Raw genomic sequence first — 19,976 nt, 5'->3', positions numbered from 1 at the left:
TCGAGAATCCTTTGCAGAGGAGGGAATGCTCGACAGACAGTAGTGTCCAGAACCGCCCCTATGGACAGGTTGCGCTGAGAGGGCACCGGGTGAGACTTGGGCACGTTTATCAAAAAACCCAATTTGTACAACAGCTGAGTTGTCACCTGCAGATGATGAAGCACCTTCTCTGGCAACTGCTTTGATCAGCCAGTCGTCCAGATAGGGGAAAACTGGAATCCCCGATCTTCTGAGATGGGCTGCCACCACTGCCATTACCTTGGTGAAGACTCGAGGTGAAGTAGTAAGTCCAAACGGAAGGACCGCAAACTGATAATGTTGCGACCCCATCGTGAAACGGAGATACTTCCTGTGCGACTTCAGGATCGGGATATGAAAATACGCGTCCTGCAAGTCGATCAACACCATCCAGTCCTCTTGCTGCAGAGCTTGAAGAACCAGCGCTAGGGTGAGCATCTTGAACTTTTCTTGCTTCAGAAAAAGATTCAAGATCCTACCGGGAATAGCATCCCTGACCTGGCACCACCTCTATCGCACCTTATTTTAATAAAGCTAAAACTTCCTCCTGCAGGAGAAGAAGGTGGACCTCAGAGAATGCCCCTTGGCAAGGAGGGTAATTTAGAGGGAGTTGCCGAAAGGGAAGGGCATACCCATTCTCCACAAGATTGAGAACCCAAAGGTCTGTAGTGACCGATTCCCAATCTTGCAGAAAATGAGTAAGCCGACCCCCCACAGGACCAACATGATCCAGAATGGTGGATCTAGGGCTGCTTTGCTGTGGAAAGAGGGGGAGAAGTAGAGGGGGAGGGGGAGGAGGAGGAGGGCTGACGACCTCGTGGGCAACCTCTGTTCCTGCCCCTATATGACTTACATAGGGTGTTCTGCTGCTGCTGCTGAGGCTGTCTGTATGTCTGAAAGGACGACCTTCCAAAGCCCCTGAACTTTCTATAAGAAAAACCCCTAGGCTGTGTCTGCAGACCCAGAGACTTGGCTGTAGCTTTGCTTTCTTTAAATCTTTCCAAAGCTGCATCTGCCTTTTTCCCAAAAAGTCCAGAACCATCAAATGGGAGGTCCAAAAGAGTTGCCTGGACCTCCTGAGAGAATTCCGAAGACTTAAGCCAAGCACTCCTAGATGCAACCGAAGACCCCATTATCCTGCCTACATAGTCCGCTGTATCAAGGCCACTCTGGATCACCTGTCTTGCAGGCGACTGCGTGCCAGACAAGACCTCATCAAAGTTCTTTCTGTCCTCCTCCGATAACTTTGGGGCCAGCTGTTTAGCAGAATCCATTAAGGCATGGATGTACCTGCCCAAAAGGCAAGTAGCATTGGTGGATTTAAGAGCCATAGAAGCTGATGAAAACACCTTTTTAGCAGTCTGATCCGGTCTCTTAGACTCTCTGTCACCCGGAGTCTGTGGAAAAGCTCCAGCCGATTTCTTTGAGCAGGCGCCTTGAATAACTAAGCTCTCAGGTGCAGGATGTGAGGCTAAAAACTCCGGAACTCCTGGAGCCGTCCTATATCTTCTGGCAACTGATCTTGAGACTGCCGGAGCTGAAAAGGGTTTTTGCCAAACCTCCATAATTGGCTCAGTGATAGCGTCATTGAATGGAAGCAAAGGTTCAATTACTGCAGAAGGAGAATGTTGGATTTAAATTCCGTTGTCTGGAGTTGTAAATCCAAAAGATCAGCAGCCTTACAAATCACAGTGTGGAAAGGAACCACATCTTTAGAAGGAACCTCTGAAGGAGGAGAGAGTTGCCATTCAGGTGATAATTCCAAACCACTTGCCACTCTTAAATCTTCAAAAAAGTTCTCTGACTCCTGAAGTTCACCTTCCTCTATCTCATCCTCCCTATATTGTTGCTCCTCCACCAATCTTTGTGCATCCCGCCTGGACCTTATCTTCGGGGCCAACGGAGTCGTTCACGGATCCAACGGATTCGGAACCGGCGTCGAACCCGGATCCAGGGGCACATTCGAAGTCGACAGAGGTCGAGCTGACGGCGCCGGAGATGGTGGAATCGACGTCGGCGCCGGTGTCGACGTCCTTGATGCCGGGAAATGCCGGGACGGAGCCGCAGGAAGAAAAGGCATAAAGGGAGCTGGTGCATACGCTTGAGGAACTCCCAAATTGAATGCCATGGGACCCATGGGACCCAAAGGTGCACCAGAGGGGTACATTGCCCTCGCAATGACATCATATATGGCATTAAGATAATGCGATGGATCTTGCCCTGGACCAGGAAAAGGAGGGTACTCGCCTGGAATACGCTCAAGCATAGGCATCACTGGACTCGGGCCTGCCGGGGCCGACGGTGGATCCACTGGAGTCAATGACCCTTCAGGTACTGGTACCTCTTCTACCGGAGCCGGAGAATGCTTCGGAGATGGAGAAGGAATCGGCGCCGGTGACTGCGCCGGTGAAGCCACAGGAGACGTCGCTTTCTCTGGAGAAGGAGAAGGAGATACATAGTCCTCACGATGTCGATGGGCTTTCGAGGACCACTGAGCTTCTTCCTTTTCCGAACGGCGTCAAGAGCAGTGCCTCTTCTTCTTTTTATGCTTCATGGATTTTGAAGCATGACCTGACGGCGACTTCGAGTCCTACCTCGCCCTAGATCTGGACCTCGATCTCCTCCTCCGGTTTCTCTTTTCCTTACGCATCTTTGCCATAAACAGCTTGGCTTCCCTTTCTTTCAGAGCCTTCGGGTTCATTTTCCTGCAGGAAGCACAATCCTCGACGTCATTGTACGATGATAAACACCATACGCAATCGTCGTGTGGATCCGTTATGGACATGTGTCCACCACACTCCCTGCAGGGCTTGAATCATGAATTTCCCTACGACATCTTCAAAAAGAGAAAACAAGAGAGAACAGGATACAATCTCGAAAACACAAAGTAGCAAACTACAGAGAGTCCCAAACAAAACCTTAGCGCCAACGGCGCGGAAAAAAGGGAACTGACGTCATCACGCCGATGAGGCTCTCTTATGGATCCACTGACGTCAGCGAGATCACGAGCGAAGCCGTGCCTCTGTGACATCATCGGCGTCCTTGTCGGCTTGGAGAGCTACAAAAGTTTCTGAATGCTGCTGGCGCAGGGGATATTCACAAGGTGAGGAATCCACTGGCAGATGTATCCATCAGAATAATATCTCTTACAGATATATCGTTACACAAGTAGTGACTTGTGCATCTGAAAGAGACCGGTTAGTGATAGATTCCTTACCTTACAATAGATACTCCAGCAATTCCAACCACGGAGGTGGGTCTGAACAGTATTACACCAGAAAGTCACGGAGGACAGAACGGCCAAAGAAGCCGTCTCTCCGGACCTGGCCGTCGAGGCAGTAGTGCTTGGTAAACGTATGCAGGGAGGCCCACGTAGCTGCCTGACAAATGTCCTGCAAGGGAACGCCGCGTCCCAAGGCAGTAGTGGCTGCAGTTGCCCTGGTCGAATGGGCACGCAGCCCCACTGGAGGCTCCTTCTTGGCCAAGGAGTAACATGCTTTGATGCACAAAACGACCCACAAGAGATGGTCCATTTGTGCACAATCAGACCTTTTTTGGCGCCCACGTAGCCAACAAAGAGCTGATCATCCATCCGGAACTGTTGTGTATGCTGCAGATAGAATGCAAGTGCACGTTTTGGGTCCAGACGGTGGAGCCTGTCCTCCTCCCTGGAAGGATGCAGAGGCAGAAAGATGGTGGACAAAGTGATGGTCTGCCCGATGTGGAAGGGCGTGACAACCTTTGGCAAGAAAGAAGGACGGGTCCTGAGAACCACCTTGTCCAAATGAACAGAAAGGAAAGGAGGTTTGAAAGAAAGAGCCTGGAGCTAACTCACTCTCCTGGCAGAGGTGATAGCCACCAGGAAAGCCGTCTTTAAAGTGAGAAGTCGTAAGGACAGCTATGAAGGGGTGCAAAAGTAGCGCACATTAAATAAGTCAAAGCAAGATTCAAGTCCCACTGCAGCATTATGAAAGGCACAGGAGGAAACGTGTGTGTAATGCCTTTGAGGAAACGGTTAACAACCGGGGACTTAAAAAGAGAAGGGTGATCTGGAAGCCGTCGAAAGGCAGAGATGGCCGAAAGATAACCTTTGACAGTGCCCAGAGCAGAGCCATGCTGGGCCTAGGATAGAAGGAACAGAAGGACCTCAGAAAGAGGGTCAGAAAGGGGATCCACAGCCTTTGCTGTGCACCATGCCATAAATCTGTTCCACCTACAGGCGTATACTGTTTTGGTGGAGGGACGCCTGGCTGCCAGAATGACATTACAGACTTCGGGAGGAAGATCAAAAGGTGTCAACTGTCGCCGCTCAATCTCCACGCATGGAGGTGGAGGCTGGACAGGTTCGGGTGGTGGACCGTCCCCTGCTGCTGCAACAGAAGATCCTCCCGAAGAGGCTGACGGATAGGGGGATTGAAACTCATACTGAGTAGCTCGGGATACCAAACTCTTCGAGCCAAGTCCAGAGCCACAAGAATGACTTGGGCCCGGTTGCTCCTGATCTTCTTCAGCACTCTGGGCAGAAGTGGTATAGGCGGAAAGGCGTACAACAGAATGCAACTCCACTTGCGACGAAAAGCGTCGCAGAGCGAGTGCCGCCTTGGAAATTCCAACACGCAGAACTGAAGACATTGTGCTTTCTCTTCGGTGGTGAATAGATCTAACCAAGGCTCTCCCAACTGCTGAAAGAGACCTTGCGCCACGTCCGAGTTCAGACGCCATTCGTGATCCATCAAGCACCGGCGGCTGAGTTTGTCCGCCCTGGCATTCAGAGAACCTGCCAGGTGTTGAACCACCAAGGTAATGCCTTGACGTTCCAGCCATGTCCAGAGGTGCAGAGCTTCCTGACATAGGGTCCAGGACCCCACCCTGTCCTGTTTGTTGCAATACCACATGGCGGTGGTGTTGTCCATGAACAACTGCACTACACTTCCCTGGAAAGAGGGAAAGAATGCTTTCAGTGCAAGTCGGATCGCCCGAAGCTGCAAAAGATTGATATGGAGCCTGGAGTCCATCGGAGACCAGAGGCCTCAGATCTCCGCCTCTCCCAAGTGGCCACCCCATCTCAGGAGGGATGCGTCCATCACCACTGTGTGCCCTGGTTGGGGAAGGGAGAGGAATCTGCCACTGACCCAATCTCGGTTCGTGAGCCACCACAGAAAATGTTGAGCAGTGCCCTCCGAGATCCGGACATGATCTGACAGGTTGCCCTGATGCTGTGCCCCCTGGAACTTCAGGTCCCACTGCAGAGCCCGCATATGCCATCTGGCATGCATTACCAGCAGGATGCAGGAGGCCATCAGGCCTCGGAGCCGTAGGGTCATCCTGACTGAACCCCAGGATAGAGGCCGAAAGATCGGAATAATAGCCTGAATATCCCAGACTCGCTGCTCGGGAGGATAAACCAGAAACAGTGTTGAATCCAGAACCGCTCTGATGAAGGGGAGCTTCTGAGAGAGACTCAGGTGCGACTTTGGCACATTGATGGAGAACCCCAGCAAATGCATGAGGTCGGCCGTAGTCTGGAGGTGGTTGACAACTGCCTGGGGCGAGCCCGCCTTTAACAGCCAGTCGTCGAGGTAGGTGAAGAATGACACCCTGACCAGCGCAGATGAGCCGCAACCACCGCCATCATCTTTGTGAATACCCGAGGGGCACTGGTAAGGCCGAAGGGGAGCACGGCCAACTGAAAATGCTCCTGGCCTACCATAAACCGCAGGTAGCACCGGTGGGCCGGCAGTACGGGGATGTGAAAATAAGCGTCCTGCAAGTACAACGCTACCATCCAGTCTCTAGGGGGTCGATGGCAGACAAAACCTGAGCCAGAGTCAGCATTTTGAATTCCTCCTTCCGGAAGAAGCGATTCACGTCCCAGAGGTCTAAGATGGGGCGCAGCCCCCCCTTGTCCTTCCGGGGACCAGAAAGTAGTGGGAATAACAACCATCCCCTACTTCCTGCTCGGGAACGTACTCAATGGCCCCCTTGGCCAAGAGGGCCGTAACTTCCTGTCGGAGAAGGTCCAAATAATCCCCCGACATGTGGTGGCATGGCTGGAGGGGAGGACTGAAGAGGACGGGAGTAACCTTTGCAGATTATCTGCAGCACCCACTTATATGATGTAATCTCACACCAGTGGTGGCAGATCCTGCCACCCACAGGCGTGGGGTGCTCCCTCAAGCTGGGATTAGGAAGGCTTGGAGGCGGAAGCACCGGGGGTAGAGGTGGACTGACCCGCACACTGGTACCCAGACGCGCCCCTGTGGAAGCTACAGCCGCGACCACGCTGAGGCTGGTTCTGCACAGACTTGCTGGAGGAGCGTGCCTGGGTGCCTCTGCCCTGGCCACGAAAGGAACGAAACCCAGAGGTGGCAGGGTGCTTCGTAGAAAGACCCAAGGACTTGGCCATGGCCTGTGAGTCCTTCAGGCACTCCAGTGCATTGTCGGCTTTATTGCCAAAGAGGCGGGAACCATCAAAGGACATGTCCATGAGCGAGCTCTGAACATCGGGCGAGAACCCAGTCGAACGCAACCAGGCGTGGCGCCGCAACACCACAGTCGTGGAAATCGCCCTGCCCAACGAATCAGCGGTGTCCAAACCACACATTATGGCAAACTTAGCCGCATCCTTCCCTTCAGCAATCGCTTGGGAAAGGACAGACTGGTCTTCCTCAGAACACTGAGGCAACACCTGAGCAACAGAATCCCACACTGCGTGAGAGTAACGGCCTAACAAGCAGGCAGTGTTAACGGAACGCAGCCCTAAGCTGTCCGAGGAGAACAACCTCTTACCAAATTGTTCCAGCCTTTTAGAGTCCTTATCTGGCGGGGCTGTGGGAAAAGCACTCTGCGACGTTGAGGCCTCAATAACCAGGCTCTCAGGCGTAGGGTGAGTGGTCAGGAAGGCGGGATCACCAGGCACCGGGCGATGATGCCTGGCAACTATTTTATCCACCGGCGCAGCCGTGGCCAGTCACAACCAAGTACCCAAAAGGACTTCGGTAAGGGCCTCATTAAAAGGTAGCAGCGGCTCCGACAATGCCGATGCTGTCTGAAGCACCTTCGTAAGGAGGTTAGTTTTGAGGGCCACTGTAGAGAGGTCGAAATTGAGAGCCTCCGCAGCCCAATGGAGCACCATGGTGTAGGAAGCACCCTCCTCCATAGTAGGTGGAGTAGAGGCAAACCCTGGGTCAGAAGAAACATCGAGTTCGCCTGCGGTAGCGGCGGGAAAGCCAGAGCCGGAGAAGGGACGAACGGCATCGGGAACGACACAAAGAACAGCGCCGGGCCGGGCCAGAGCCGCCTCCCAATTCGGATCTCAGGCCGGGACAAAATGGTCCAGGGCAGGGGTGGGATAAATGGCACCCAGTGTGGCATCGGGGGTAGAGCTGAGGGCGGCGCCAGAGCCAGCAGGGCTGCACCTCGTGGTGCTGCGGCCGGAGCCAGCGGTGTAGGATCCTGTGGTGCCGGGACCGGTGGTGGAGCCGCCGGGCCAGCATGATTTGGACACGGGACCGTGGGGCCCGAAGGCGTGCCGGCAGAAGCCCAGGGCTTAAAAAGGCGGTCCATGGCAGCAAGAAACTCTTGCATCTGTTCGGGAGTCACCGATGGACCCAGGTATGGCGGGTAGGCCGCAGGACTCCCAGGCTCCTGAGGAGCTCCTGTCCCCCTTGTCCGTCTCCGAGGATCGACGGGGGGACGTCAGAGAGCAAACACGCTTCTTTGACTTCTTTTTATGGTGTCGCTCACCAGATTCCGAAGGAGAAGACTTGGAGCCCGAGAAGCGACCCCTGGACCCAGAGCGGCGGTGTGAAGAATGCCGAACCTCCAGCAATTTCGGACGCCACTCCCGCAAGGCTTTCGGGGCCATGGCTCGACAGTCCCCCGCAGGCCCGGGCGTCGTGATCTGACTCCAAAAGGGGGTGGTGATGGACGGAGCATCTGCTCAAACGCTCCGTCCATCATCCCCTTTTGTATCGCTGTGATCTGACTCCAGGCAGTAGAGACACACATCGTGGGGGTCTGCCACAGACATATTACGTCCGACAAGACTTGAAGCTGGGCATCCCTACGTGCACCAGGAGAAAAAACAGATTTACAAATTGTGTTCTGCTGTGGACCTTCTCACTAGCATTCTTTTCTTAATTGAAAATGAATTCCCTCTTCTAAAGAAATAAGGAGGAGACTTCAATAGTAACATTTCAGTACTAAACATATCAAAAGTTTACTGATAGACTGAAGGCCAATTGTCTCGTAATTTCATGTCACATGGTTACAAGAAGCCATTATGCCCAAGAACCTAGAACCAAAAAGCCAAAATCCTAGCCACCTTTAAAACGGTTCCACTGCCCCCCTTAAGGATGCCATCTGATCGGGGTGGGAATCCCAAATTTACAAAGTCTCTGAGATGCCCAAAGTTGAGACTTGAGTGTCGTTGGCAGAAAATGACAGAGGTAAGTGTTTTACGACTGCCCCGTCACCCTAACCACTCCCCAGTCCTGCCTATGTGAATTGATTTAGAGCGAAAGAGAGAAAAAGAGGCATCCTTTTGAATTCTTGTTTACTTGCTGGAATAAGCTGCACAGACCAAATGCATGTAGAGATCGCAGGACATGGACAAGACAACAAAGCAATGAAATGATCCATCAGAAAAGTTTCATTGTTAGGAACTAGCTGGCTGGTAACAGACAGTCGTAATCGGATGCAAATGATCAGAAGAAACTGGTAAAAAAGAGGTAACCTATCTAGAGACTCCTCAACAGCGCTGAAAGTAAATGTATTTAGTATGTAAAGGCTTTTGTCAGTATTAGTATCAGGAGTATAAGAATCTAGAATCCAGTTTGTATTTAGAGAGAGAGACATTGAAAGGTTTTATTACCAATAGACAGAATATTAGGATTAGTTCTGGTTGAAGCTATAAATGTGAAACAGAGAAGTTCCAGCACAAGCAAATTCATCATGTTGTTTAAATAAACAGCTGAACTGTCCAATACCCCAGTGGAGAAAACAGAGTGCATAACTATGGCAGTGCTATTTAAAGCCATTTCAGTTGATTGATTCAATTGCCCCAGTTCCTGCATTAGATAAGACATTGGAGATGTTGCAAATAACCCTGTAAGCTTAGGTGATACAGAGGTGAAAAAGAGGTGATTAAAAAGCAGTCACATACATGCAACTTTCTTAAGGACACAAGTAGTTCAATAGCAATGACATTTACAGTATACGAATGGCGACTACAATTTAAGGGGTACATCTATAATTGTATTTTGTATGACTGACATAAAGCCCCGGTAAAAATTCCAATGTGCAACATAAGGGTTTAAATCCATTTAGAACTTAAAATATTGAACTTTAAAAGAATATATATTTATTTAATTCACAACTACAGAACACTAGTTAATGTATGCATTTCTTTATATTCCCAAATGTAAAACAAAATTGATGCTGTATTTCTAATTAGGCTACTAACATATAACTGGTATTAAACAACATGCTACTTACCTTTTTATTGCTTTTTCTGGTGGCTACTCTAACCTCAGATTTTTCACCTTATGAATACACCCAGGTGCCAGACTGGATCTGGTGAATTTTCTCAGCAGCTCTTTGGTGTGCCAGTAGATGGTGTTGAGCGGCTCCACGTCAGGTCCATCCCACCCCAGAAGAGATGTCGGGGCCACATATAATCACCAACCCTGCATGTCAACTTTAAGTTTCTTTGTGATATCGTTCTCTTCATCAGAAGTGGAGCATTGCGTGAATCAGATTTGACAGTGTACAGGTATCTAATAGGAACTTTTTCAGATGTAGAAGAGAGTCCATTCCACAGAATGGGAGGTGGGAGTGTGGGTGAGGAATCTGTGGTAAGATATTATCCATCACAAAGAGTGTTTCTGAAGGTAAGTCATTGGAACTTTTGATGGGTACTTCTACGTGCAGATTCCTCAGCTTGTGAACAGATACCAAAGCAGTACCTTCCCTGATGATGGGTATGTGGATTGGCTAAGATCAAAAAGTCCTGCAGGACCAAACGTGCAAAATGTCTGTCCTGCTGGTCTTGGCTATCAGTAGTGCTTTGTGAACGTTTCAACTGGCGCCCTCATGGCAGATGTTCATGACAGGTACTCCATGTGCTAGTGCAGTGGTAGCTTGGCTCTTTTAAAATAAGCCCACCAGTCTTCAAGAGGCTGTTTCTTAGCCAATCCATAACATATTGTGATGCAAAGCATACACTGTCTAGGGATAGTCTGTTCCTTCTGTGCTTTACCCTTCTTTTTCCCAGAAAATCCCAGAAAGAGCTGATTGTCTACACAATGGTCCTTGGGGCAATCACTATTAACGCTGGGGGCTCCCTTTGGGTCCAAACTGAGTATCTCTTCCTCCTTGGCTGGATAAGGTGGATCAAAGCATGCTGGCAGGGTAATAGACTGCTGTCTATGAAAAACCCCAATCTTTGGGAGAAACACTGCCTTATGCCTCTGCACTAATTTGTCTGGGAAAAGGTAGCATATGATGCTTGCTTGCAACTCACTTACACAACAAACTGGCATGAGTGCTTAGAGGAACACTGTCTTCAATGTTAAGAACCTTAGAAGGGAGCTGTAATTAGTTCAAATGGAGTACACATAATGTGGGCACCATATTTAGGTCCCACCGAGGCATCACAAAAGTTGTAGTCAAAAAACATGCATTCAGCCCTTTTAGAAAGTGCATCAGAGACAAATGATCAGGCTATTGTAAACAAATAAATTTTAAAAAAAGCTCACAAACTTTAACAGTGGCCACAGCATAGCCTTGCTGGGCTTTGACTAGAGTACAAATAAAACATCAGACAACTGGTCTTGTAAGGGTTGGATATGCAGAGAATACAAACAAAAACTTCACCAGGAGCCAGCATAGATAGTTTTTGAGGATGGGTGCCTGGCTGCTTAACCTCTTAACTGCTGGGAGTTTTCCACCCAAGTCCTGAGTCCTTTTTTTGCTATTTGGGGGAATTTGTGCTCAGGTTTCCATACGTTTTTGTCCATGTAAGGTTTCCACGTCAAATTGGTTTCCTTTTTTCCCCAACATCTTGGGTATTCTAAAGGTACGCTAGTGGGACTAAGCTAAAATATAGCAATATTTCGAGCTGATGCAGAAAAATAGGTAAAAAGTGCTCTGGATTAAAGTATCTGTTTTTTTTCCCTTTCATAAAAATCACATCAATGAACGGTTCTTGTTGAGCTAAAGTCATCATCGTCCCAGCTTTCATGAACATGCAGAGCTGAATCAAAAAAATCTAAGTTTTCTTTACCCTAGTTTTGAAATTTTTCAACAAACAAGCCCAGTTTCCTAATTTTTGTGCTCAAACCCTATTTCCAGTTTGTGATAGACACCAGTGTGAAACCCATGGGTGATTCAGGAAAGCTATATATTTCCGAAAAGTAAACAAAATTCCAAATTCAGCAAGAGGTTTTATATGTTAATCCTTCAATGTGTTCTCAAAGAAAATTGAAATAAAAAAATATTGAAAATGAGAAGGAAATAACAGCATTTGTGACAATGTTTTAATCTGTAATGTTTTGTCACAATAGCCAATTTACGCCAGCTGTGTACCATTACATTCACTAGACCCATTTGGTTATGAGGAAATATAGGGGTTGTAGGTTCTCCAAGAACCCAAGGTACCCAGAGCCAACAACTGAGCTGCATCATACAATGGTTTTTCATTGTGTATTGAGAACAGACCAATTTATATGGTGAATTATGTTGAAGGAAAAATAGGTATCAAGGTAACCTATGTATTTCTGAAATGGGCACAAGATATGGAGTTTAGAAGCAATGGTTATTTGTATATCTCTAAGTTTGTGGGTACCCGTACAAGCATATGATTTAAAGGATATTTTTCAAAATCTCTTCTTAATATTTGGAAGGCACAAATGCAGAAAAATCCAATTGGTAATAACAAAAATCCTACTATTCTATGCTCTCATATGTCTTCAGATAAAGATGGTACCTCACTTGTGTGGGTAGGCATACTGCCCGTGACAGGAAATGGCCCTAAACGCAACATGGATACATCACATTTTTCCACTCAAAACTGACCTGTTTTTTGCAAAGTGGGCAGCTGTCGATTTTGGGCCCTAGCTCAGTCAGTGCCTAGGGAAACCTAGAAAAGCTGTATATTTTTAAAAACTAGACACCTAGTAGAAGCCAGAAGGCTCTCACCAGGTTGTTTTACCAGAATCCCTATCAAACCTCAAACTTTGACTAAAAAAACAAATTTCCCTCATATTTCTATGATTGAAAATTCTGTAATCTGCTGGGAGCCACAAACGTTCTTCCACCCAGCATTTCACTAAGTCTTCCGATAAAAATGGTACCCCACTTGAGTGGGTAGGCCTAGTACCCGCGACAGGTAATAGCCCATTTTTCCACTCAAAGCTGGCCCATTTTTGGCAAAGTGGGTAGCTTTAGATTTTGGGCCCTAACCCAGGCAGCACCTGGGAAAACCTAGCAAACCTGCACATTTTTGAAAACTAGACAACTTGAGAGGTCCAGGTTGGTGTGACTTGTGTGGTTTCCATGAGTTTTTTACTCACAAAGCCAAGAAACCCTCAAACCTTGCCTGAAATTATGCATTTTTCTTACTTTTTTGTGATAGAAACTTTTGGAATCCACAAAATACCTACCACCCAGCATAACCCCACTTGTGCCGATAAAAACGCTGCCACACTTGTCTGGCTGGGCATAGAGCCCGCGACCAGAAGAGATCAAACCAAGGTCAATGGGAGCATTTGTGTGGGGATTCCTATTGACGTTGGGTTTGATCTGTTCCTGAAGGCCGTTAAGTGCATCCCAAGTGTTGGCCAATGGCCAACACTCAGACTGGGGAGGTAGTTCGGCTGTCGGCCACTGGCCGGTGGCCGCACTTAAAAGGTTAAATTACATTCACTACCTTGAAAGGAAGATTGAAGGCAGTTAACTGGCGCCACTCAAGCTCAAAGCATGAGGGTGTAAAGTTGACAATGGCAAGGTGTAGGATCCTGCCCTGCTACTGTGGTAAGAGGTCCTCCCAGAGTGGCAGCCGAGTCACTGGACAGATGCTCATGGTCCGAAGTTCTGGGTATCATACTCTCCTGGCCCAATCCGTAGCCACTAGGATGACTTGGTCCCGGTCGTTCCTGAAATTCATCAGAACTTTGGTCAGGAGAGGTAGACACAGGAAGGCGTACAAGAGTCTATTCCAGCCGAAAGGCATCCTACTTGATAGTTCTGGTTTAGATAGGGATTTGCTAGTGGTCCAACAGCATTGCAGCTGCCACCACTGCAGGTCTGTTGCAGTCTCCTTCGACACCTCGATGGAATTTGACAGGTTTTCCAGCTGCTGAGCCCACAGAGATTCAGTACCTACTACAAAGTTTGCAGGTGCCACCAGGCGTAGTCCACTAGCAGGATGCATGAAACCAAGAAGTCTCAGAGTTGCTCTCACAGAGACCCCAGACAAAGGTTGAAACATCAGGGGTCGTAGCTCAAATGTCCTGGACTCATTGAGGCAGAGGGAAGGCTCAGAACAACACGGTATCCAGGATGGCTCAGATGAAAGTGAGCCTCTGCTAAGGAGTCAGGTTTGACTTCAGCACACTAATGGAGAATCCTAAGGGTGCTACTAGATTGGCTGTCGCCTGGAGGTGGTGCTCGAGTAATTAGGGTGAGCATGTCTTCACCAACCAGTCGTCTATGTGTGGGAAGACTGGTATTCCCAACTGCCGAACATGGGCAATGACCTCCACCTCCACCACCTCTTTGTGAACACATGAGGGGTACTGGTGAAGCCAAAGGGGAGCACAGAGGACTGGAAAAGGCCAACCTGAAACTGCAGCTAAAGCCAGTGGGACTAGAGGGTAGGGATGTGAAGATAGGCATCCTGCAAGTCCAACGTCACTATCCAGTCACCAGGATGCAGTGCAGACAGAACTTGTGCCAGGGTGAAAATCTAGAACGTGTTCTTTTTGAAGAAGTTCAGAGGGGGAAGAAAGGTTGATACTGTTGGGGAAACCACTGCATGGGCGCTGAAAGTGCAGAGCCTGCTTTGGGTCTGAAGAGATGGATGCCATCAAATGTCATGCCCAGTAGTTATGCTTGAACATCACTTTAGAAGCCTGTGCACCCTGTCCATGTGTGGTGTTGAATCACCACACTGGTACCAACTGTCCTACACGAACAGTTGGTAGTGTCCAGACCTGACCTGATGATATACTTTTCAGTATCTTCACCATCTTGTATTATCTTTACCAAATTGGCCAGGAGGTGATCAGGGAGGAAAGGCAAGAACTCACCCACCATGTCCCAAAACACATGGGACACATGCCTGGAGGCAACTGGAGATAGCGTATCTGAGGACAAGGCTGTCCGAGGAGAACATTCTTTTCCCAAATTTCTCCATTCATTTGGATTGTGTGTTTGGGAGCAAGTTAGGATTCAACATGCTTGTCGATGCTTGCACTATAAGACTGTCTAGTGTGGGGGACGGGAGAAGGAAAGATGAATCCCCCAGAGCCAGTCTATGTCATCTCACAATCTGTCTGTTGACAGGGGTAAGATGATTGTTTTGTCCGAGTGCCCATCAAGGTGTCTGTGAGGGTCTCGTTAGAAGGGAGGAGCAGCTCTGAAGTCTGCCATGGCTGAGAAACCTCTGTAGGAACGTCTGTTTGGACCTCCACCTAAGGAAGTTGTAGATAGAGGATTTCTCCAAGACTTCTAATAACCATGGCAAAAGATACTGATTCTCCTGAGCAAGGTCAAGGTAGAGAGTTGAGACCAGTATCAGGAGATGTGTACAGACCACTGGTATCTTTTAGATCCAAAAAATCATTTTCCTTGTCATATAACTGGGACTCATCAGTTCCATCGTCATCATCATGATGTTCTAGGCATGAGAACCATTGTGTCAAAGGAAGCATACCTTCTGAGTCAATGAGACAGGAGTCGAAGTTGAGGTGAGCGTAACTTTGGCTGGGATTGCAGTGTGTTTGTGTCAGATAGGACAATAGGTTCTTCCTAAGGAGCTTGTGCCAGTGTTAATGCACTAGGAACGGGTGGGGGTCTCAGTGTCGAGTGAGGAGTTGAAGCATGTGTCGGCCCCAGAGTAGGGGCAGATGCAGGAAAGGGGTCAAATGGCACAGTTGACGTTTGCAATGGACCCGCAATGGTAGTCTGACTGGAAGCCTCCCCGAACTCTTGGAGCCAGGAGGTGTGCTTGAGGGAGCCAAAACGGTACCAAAGAAATGCAAAATAGCCTCTTTGGAGACCTGGACCTGTTGCAGCGTTGCCCATGGCTCCAGGAATTCAGGCTAGATTAGGACAAGCTGATGCAGGAGACTGGGAACGACACTGAGGTACCCTGATATCTGTGTGACTTCTAGTGACAAGAGTGGCAAGAAGAAGGAGAGTTGTGCTTCGAGTTCTTGTGTTTTTTCTTTGACTTTAACTTGCCTAATGACTTAGAGAGAGACAAAGACCCATTGTAGTCCTTGGTTTAGATCGAGATGGGCCTTACACACTTTCTGCACTACTCCGAATACGCCTCCCAGTCTGGAATGGCATTCAGATTCATCCGAACATAGTCATCACATCATTTAGCGTCACACATGGAGCCCACACATCAGAGATAGGCCTCATTACGGTTTGTCAATGACTTTTGTTTATGGCAAGGGTTTAAAATCTGTAGTTTAGGTGTAGGCATCTCTCTTGAACCCTCTTAGAGTAAGCTTTTGCCAAGTGACTGAATTGAGGGAGAGAACTTCGAATCTGCTCTGAAAGGCGCAGAAAGGAAAGAACCAACATAAACGCATATATGGGGTGATATGGCACAATATGACTGCTGAGGTGGGATGGACCCAAGGCAGTGCCATATGAAGCCACCTACTGGTGCGTGAGGAAGTTGTTGAGAAAAATTCCTGTATCCAGTCTGGTGCCTGGAAGTATTCACAAGGTGAGGAATCTGCAGTTATAAGTATCCATCAAAAACAATGTCTATACAACATGTTCACACAATACACAAACCTGGCAAGCAGACGGCTTTTGAATATGCTTTACAAAAGAATATAACACATATGTTAGCTCACCGAGACAGTCATTTGGAATTAGTGTAGGTAGCCAGGCCACATTGGAGAATGCTGAAACGTGAAGAGAATTTATTCGTGCAAGCTCTGAAACACCACCTGAGTAGGACAATGGACCCACTGGCTCAACTCTCCAGAGAATCAACTCACTAAACACCGCATTTGGATCCTGAAATGCTTGTGTTACGGTGCTTCTATTGTGAAGGTTCCATTCCACAGGAGTTGAAGAGTTAGGATAGCTGTTCACGTAATCAATATCTGGCGTCCGTAAAGCATTATGATGCGATGTTGTGAGGAGCAATGGCAGCACAGAGTGACATGCTAAGTCATTGAGATGGAAGCGATGACCACAGTAACGGGATTTGTGACAAATACTTAGAACTGTGGAAAAGGAGGACTCTTCTGCGAAACTGACTAGCCATTGATTCAATGAGCCATCAGCATGCTTTGAAATCATCAAAACGTTAGGGGTGAAGATACTGAGTTTTACATGGTTAGGGGATTTGCTGTGTCCTGATGAAATAAGCATAGAAGTTGATCGTGGAAGGTTGGAAGGCTTTTGTTTTCCTTGCTGGATCGCCAGGTCCACATTTTTCGTGCAGGCATACATCACTATGCTTCTGCAGAGGGAGTTTGCATCACCAGTGGGAAAAGCTACTGGAATTCTAGACACAAAAGATACCTAAAAAGATAGATCACATTTTAATAATTGAAATAGAGTTACATGTGTTCAGCAAATAAAATGTTATTTTTTTCTCTTCTACCTCACAATGGTTTGGAACCCTGCTTCAGTAAAACACGGAAAAAAAATGCACTAACACAAGTTACTTGTTCATCTCTGCAGTGGCAAATCCACTCTTTCCAATCCTTCTTGCCTTATCCTTACATTACAAATACCCAAACAAAAGTTCCACAACTTTGTGCACTCAGCTATTGACATGTAATAACATAAGCTAGAGGGGATTGCTTAGCAATTAGTATAATTAAGCAATGGTTATGCAAACCCACTTATTATTGAATCTGCTTGTGACCAGATGGTGTGAGTATATGTGAGAGTTAGGGAAGAGTATATGTGAGAGTTAGGGAAGATGAATCGAGGTAATTGGGCGAGAGATTATGAGTTGGTGGGCAAATGTCAGAGGGATTAATTTATACAGGTGGCTGAAAGTGACTGTGAGAGTGAGTTAATGATGGTAGGTGGATGAAGGTGAGCGGAGTAGATTAATATATGGTGTAGGTGGGGTGCATCTCTGTTGTCCAGTCCGCTCAAGGGGTCTCAAACAGCAAGAGAGAGCCAAACTAGAAGAACCCGTCTGGAGCTACAAAATGGCAAGGTATTGGAAGACGTTCATGTAATCCAAATGAAGCAGTGTCATATTGTTAACCCACTATATTTAACAGTCCAAGTCTAAATGCATTTTATGACTAACAGAATACAGTTTAGGCAGTTGATATTATGCACCCAGTTTTAGAGTCCGGTAGATGGCTCTTTCATAGGGCAGCATGAAAGTACACTTTGTAAGTAGTTTGTAACAAAATGTGTACAGAGTATGCAATACATAACATTGGCATGTGCTGAGTTTGGAAGGCAACACGGACTATGTTTATGGATGATCATAACTTCCCAACTTAAAAGATTGCAGAGCAGCTAAAATACAGAAACATAACAAACACCGAGTCCCATTTTCCAGACATCAAGCTTGCATTGGACTAAGAAGCATTAACTACACACTCTTGACACTAGTTTACAAGACAGAATTTTGTCTCATGAGATGCTGATCTCCCAACCCCTGGATCATCACTAAAGAGGATGAGAAATATCCTGGTCAGAGGGCAGATGATGCCCCACTGCTATGGGCAGGGACTGCGGGTGCCATTGCTAACTCACGACCTCTGCGCTGTCAGATGAGGGAAGGCCAGAGGAGGAGAATGCCAAAACATCTACCTAAGAGGAATGCGATTTGGTGGCTGCAGGGGAAGAATCTAAGCAGGAATGATGGGTGTAGCTGCAACCAATACTGTAATCCTGCATGTATCCTTCCAGGGCTAGAGAGTCAGTGCCCTTCTGGAACTCAAACGGGAAAACACATCCCAGCAAACTCTGGATGTTTCACCAGCTCTGACATGGCTCTTAGTTCATTTTCCCACCACAACCCCCAAGCTAGTTTCACCACTCATATGAAGAAGGTGTCCTGGTGGGTAAGCATTATTGGCCACCTAAATGTAGGTGCTAATGCAACGACAGAAAAGGAAAATGTTGCACCCTACTGAAATGCCTGAGCACTCTACTTAAGTGAACTGATATGCCTAATAATCAATCAAATAGCAGGCTGGTTGTAAATTTGAAATACTCCAAGCCTGTTCTTATACATTGCTATCTTTCTATTTTGTTTATTGAAGACAAACTCTGGTAGAGAGATACGTCTGTCATTAGCCACACTTTAAAAAAAAATTAAAGAAACGGGGATAGCAAAGAGTTTGTAATTCATCATCTTAGTCATTTTTCATTACCTCTGCTATTCTAGCCTCTCTTGCTCACATAAATATAGGCCATACTCCATAAAACTTATCAAGAGTTCAGGATAACATACTGGAAGAAGACTGGCTAGCAGGTTAAACAATGCACGTTTCTTATTACTTTAATAACTTGTTTATGCAGTAAAACATAGAACAGGATGTATTGCACCCTCATTGTCGTCTTAGCAAATTCACAGTTAAAATGATATATGAACAAGTTACTTACCTTCGGTAACACTTTCTGGTGGATACAGTATCTGCCTGTGGATTCCTCATCTTTCGAATTACCCTTGCGCAGGCATTCAGCGGAAACTTTTTGATAGCTCTCCCACGTCAACGATGACATCACAATAGCCCAGCTCCCCTCGTGACTCAGTATGACATCATTAGAGCCATAAGAAGACCTCGTCGGCGTGCTGACATCTGTTCCACCCATTTTTTCCATGCCTTCGAGGCGAACAGGTGAACCGACAACATTTTGCAAATATACACAGTATATAATATATGCACCAATATGCATAGTATGTTATTCAAAGGAGAAAGGAGACCGGACGGTAATACTAGACATTTCCTAACAACAAGCTACATATCATTTCAAAAGACAATGAAATATCAGGAATGTAATACAAAAAAAAAATCGGTATAGGAAGGCAGACAACAGGGAGGCTGGTGGGTCAGGGAGGAATCCACAGGCAGCTACTGTACCACCGGAAAAAGCGTTACTGAAGGTAAGTGACCTGTTCCTCTGATGGATACATCTGCCTATGGATTCCTCACCTTTCGAATTGAATCCCCAAGCAGTCCCGCTCCCGGAGGAGGGTGTCCGTCTCATTAAACCAAAAAATCCTGCAGCACAGACCATGCAAAATGGCCATCCCTCAACACCCATGAGGCAAAGGTGTGGAGGGAGGCACAAGTTGCCACCTTGCAGATGTCTACAACAGGGACACCTCTAGCCAAAGCTAAAGAAGAAGACTTAACTCTAGTGGAAAGAGCTCTAACATATTCAGGCAGTTCTTTCTGGGCCAAGGCGTAGCATATCTTGATGCACAAGATGATCCACCTGAAAAGCATTCACTTGTGGACAGCTTTGCCCTTCATTCTTCCCACATAACCAATAAAGAGCTGGTCATCAAGCCTCAAGTCCTTGGTTCTTTCCAGATAAAATCTGACCGCCCTCTTAGGGTCCAGGCAGTGACGTCTCCACTTCTGTTTCGAAGGGTGAGGGGGAGGGGGAGGTTGAAAAGTAGGTAAGGTGATTGACTTCCCTAAATGGAAAGGAGTAACCACCTTACGCAGAAAGCAGCCCTGGTCCTGAGAAGCATCTTCTCTGCATAAATGGAC

At 47.4% G+C, this 19,976-nt stretch overlaps 1 protein-coding gene across 4 annotated transcripts in view; it reads right to left on the bottom strand.

The window, feature by feature from the left end:
* The window catches only part of DMXL1 (Dmx like 1), a 2,287,446-nt gene that overhangs the window by 1,536,185 nt on the left and 731,285 nt on the right, over positions 1 to 19,976 (bottom strand). For all 4 annotated transcript variants that reach the window (XM_078675553.1, XM_078675555.1, XM_078675552.1 and 1 more), the window contains one exon: positions 16,119 to 16,797. In XM_078675553.1, the coding sequence (XP_078531679.1) occupies positions 16,119 to 16,797 (679 nt within the window). The remainder of the gene's footprint in view (positions 1 to 16,118; positions 16,798 to 19,976) is intronic.

This window comes from Lissotriton helveticus, chromosome 2_1 (assembly GCF_964261635.1).
Source record: "Lissotriton helveticus chromosome 2_1, aLisHel1.1, whole genome shotgun sequence".
Classification (NCBI taxonomy): Eukaryota; Metazoa; Chordata; class Amphibia; order Caudata; family Salamandridae; genus Lissotriton; species Lissotriton helveticus.
Note: the sequence above shows the minus strand (reverse complement) of the source record. Positions and strands in the feature narration are given on the sequence as shown.